The sequence below is a fragment of the Priapulus caudatus genome, unplaced genomic scaffold (assembly GCF_000485595.1).
Source record: "Priapulus caudatus unplaced genomic scaffold, Priapulus_caudatus-5.0.1 Scaffold634, whole genome shotgun sequence".
NCBI lineage: Eukaryota > Metazoa > Priapulida > Priapulimorpha > Priapulimorphida > Priapulidae > Priapulus > Priapulus caudatus.
This window is the reverse complement of record NW_014577695.1, coordinates 55,419-58,545: the sequence shown is the minus strand read 5'-3', so window position 1 is coordinate 58,545 and position 3,127 is coordinate 55,419. Positions and strand designations below refer to the sequence as shown.

The 3,127-nt window shown below is 43.0% G+C and overlaps 1 protein-coding gene across 1 annotated transcript in view; it reads right to left on the bottom strand.

Moving 5' to 3' along the window:
- Positions 1-108: 108 nt before the first annotated feature.
- Positions 109-3,127, bottom strand: part of LOC106812323 (condensin-2 complex subunit H2-like) — a gene marked incomplete at its 3' end in the record, with an annotated part of 22,612 nt that continues 19,593 nt past the window's right edge. The window contains 2 exon segments of the mRNA XM_014816166.1: positions 109-171; positions 1,496-1,611. Of these exon segments, the coding sequence (XP_014671652.1) occupies positions 109-171; positions 1,496-1,611 (179 nt within the window).

Below are 3,127 nucleotides of genomic sequence, written 5' to 3'. Positions count from 1 at the left end.
GTACACACACACACGCACGCACACGTACGCACGCACGGACACACGTACACACACACACGCACGCATGCACACGTTTCTATGTATGGTTCGCATATGAACTGTACATACTGGCTTTGGCGGTGTGGCCTGTACTTGCTTTCTCAGAGAACATCTATCCCGCAGCTGTCGTGTCTGCAACAAAAGCCACATAGTAATATATTGTGAAAAAGCCACGACACACGGCACCACCTCTCCGTACAATTCGTTTTTGAAACACAGAGAAATGGCACATATTTGACTGATACTACTCAGTACTCACTAGTTCATCCACTGGCAGAGAGATGACTAACTACAGTGCTTGACAACTGGGCCAACAGAAGGCTGGCCCAAAATATTTTTTTTTTGGCCACCAGAAATTTATTTCTTCTGGCCCAAAATGAAAAGTGGTAGCCCAATTTTCCATTGGTATTTCTACCATGACGTACAACGGTACATGACTTTAGGCCCTACAGACTTGTCACATTGGTCACATTCGAATTTTGGCTGGAAATCTAGTGGACAGCAGGACCACCAACTTCAGAAAGCCGCTTATTTACTAGCAGTGAGTAACAAAATGGTATATAAAAATAACCATTGGCATTAACAGCATACATGTAACATAGAGTTGGTCAAATAATATATTTCAAGCTCTAGGAATGTCGGGGAGCTTCTGGGAAAGGTTTTACTTTCGTTTTTCTCCTCCCCAGTCATTGGTACCCCCATGCATAGATCAATGCTGCCGCACATCCGCAAAGTTACAAGTGCCTAGAATCTTGAAGTATATACAGTTTACATTGCTTCTAGATATCTAACTGAATTAAAATAGTCCACTTTCTACGTAAAGAAAAGTGACGAATTCAATTAACAGCTTTGATTATGTGTGTGTCAGATGTCACTGGTCGTGCCCTCACTCCCCACGATAACACCTGCGATATATGAACTTATTGTTATGCGGTTGCCATTGGCGTCCGGGCGACCGGCTGTGTCGAGCACTGAACTACTGGATACGCCATATTTTTTGCGTACAGATATTTTCGCGAATTCAGACTTAATGGACAATTTCGAAAGTGGTTAATTTCGCGGTCGGTGACTTATGAATTATTCGGTATGGATTATTTGCGTGTTGTTATTTTCGTGGTAGGGCTAGCGTTCACAAAATTCGCGAAAATTTAACCTCCGCGAAATATACAGCGTAACAGTAACCCGTGTCTTGCTTGCTGATGCAATGTTCATAGGAATTCCTACAGATTTTGACTATAGAAGATACGCAAATTCTCAGTACCTGCACCGGTGGCTACCTATACAGTTAAAATCGAACAGATGAACAAACATTTACCGCCAGCACCGGTGGCTCTCCCTAGATCAAACACCTGAACGCTCATTACCTGCACGGGTGGCTCTCCCTAGATCAAACACCTGAACGCTCATTACCTGCACGGGTGGCTCTCCCTAGATCAAACACCTGAACGCTCATTACCTGCACCGGTGGCTCCACCTTCACGGTCACTTGTTCATCGTCTCGTAAGATGCCAACCATTGGGTCGTCGTCGTCAAAAAGGTCATCGTTGCAGTCGCCCACCATGGTTGCGCCACCTATGAGTCAAAGTTAAAAATAGGTTCTACATGTACTATGTCACGTCTTTGAATATCCAACATTACAATGGTTTTTGTACTGCCTGTGATGACCATATGATGATCACCAGGTGCATATTTTTTTATTCAAGCTTCAGAGTTCAATAGATGTGCTCCTGACGGCCCTCCCATTGGCACGAATGTCGGACAAAACAAGACTGTTAATTAATTCACTTACCGTCGCTTGCATTCTTCATGTCTAGATCGTCAGTGCCTCCCGCCTCACATGCCAGTCTAACTGTGTTATCTGCAACTAGATGGCACCACAAACATGTTGTATGCCATCATGTGTGACACTAAAGTGACTAACATAAAAATTATCTATTTATCATAACCTACATTTAGCAATTTCTCTATTAACAAGTAACAAGTACTAACACAGTAACAACCCTAGAGTAACAATGGACGGAAACCAATAATTATAGAAATCATAGCGAGAACAACAGTACTAGAACTTTTAATTAAGACCGGTCCCACTTCCTCGCACAACAAGTACACGGTGACAGTATACACGTCACCGAACACCTGCGAGACGCTACTATGGATGCCAGGGTTTGAAATTGACGCTCGCACACTCGCAAAATGCGAGTGGATTTCCGAAATTGCGAGTAGAAAATATATGCACTTGCATTTTTGTGCGAGTGACATATAATCTGTTGTGATGACTATCAAAATCCAACATCCCATATCCAGGCATTTTAAAAGTAACAAGTTGTCAACATTTTTTGCGAATGGGTCAAATTTCAACTCGCAAAATCCAAAACACTCTCGCATTCTTAATATAATTATTTTTGTAGTGTATAATATGCTAACACTTTAATTTAAAATGTTATCTTTTTAGTTACTTTATAAATGTTATATAATGTTGAAATGACTTTATTAAACCAGACTACAAAGCGTGAAGATAGAATACTCTCGGTAGCGGCCGATCGCGCGAGGTTTATAATCCTTACTCAGTTTGTAGACAGTACGTGTTTATAATTTTGCAGAAATTAGTTGGTCTAGTTCCGTTATGACTTGTTCTACCCCTGGATGCTTACTTGTGTTTGAGAAGAGATCGCCGGGGTTTGGTTCTTCCGGCTTGGTCTCGATAAGGCGCAGGTGTGTCACGTCGAGTAGCATGATTCCCTGATGATGCACGCTACACGTATTCAGCCTGAAGTCACTCTTGTTGCCTAGCACCTCACCCGTGGGACTGCAACACAAACACACACACGGATGATAGAGACTAAACACCTCACCCGTGGGACTGCAACACAAACACACACACGGATGATAGAGACTAAATACCTCACCCGTGGGACTGCAACACACACACACACGTATGATAGAGACTAAACACCTCACCCGTGGGACTGCAACACACACACACACGTATGATAGAGACTAAAGACCTCACCCGTGGGACTGCAACACACACACACACACACACGACATGTATGATAGAGACTAAACACCTCACCCGGTGGGTAGTGAT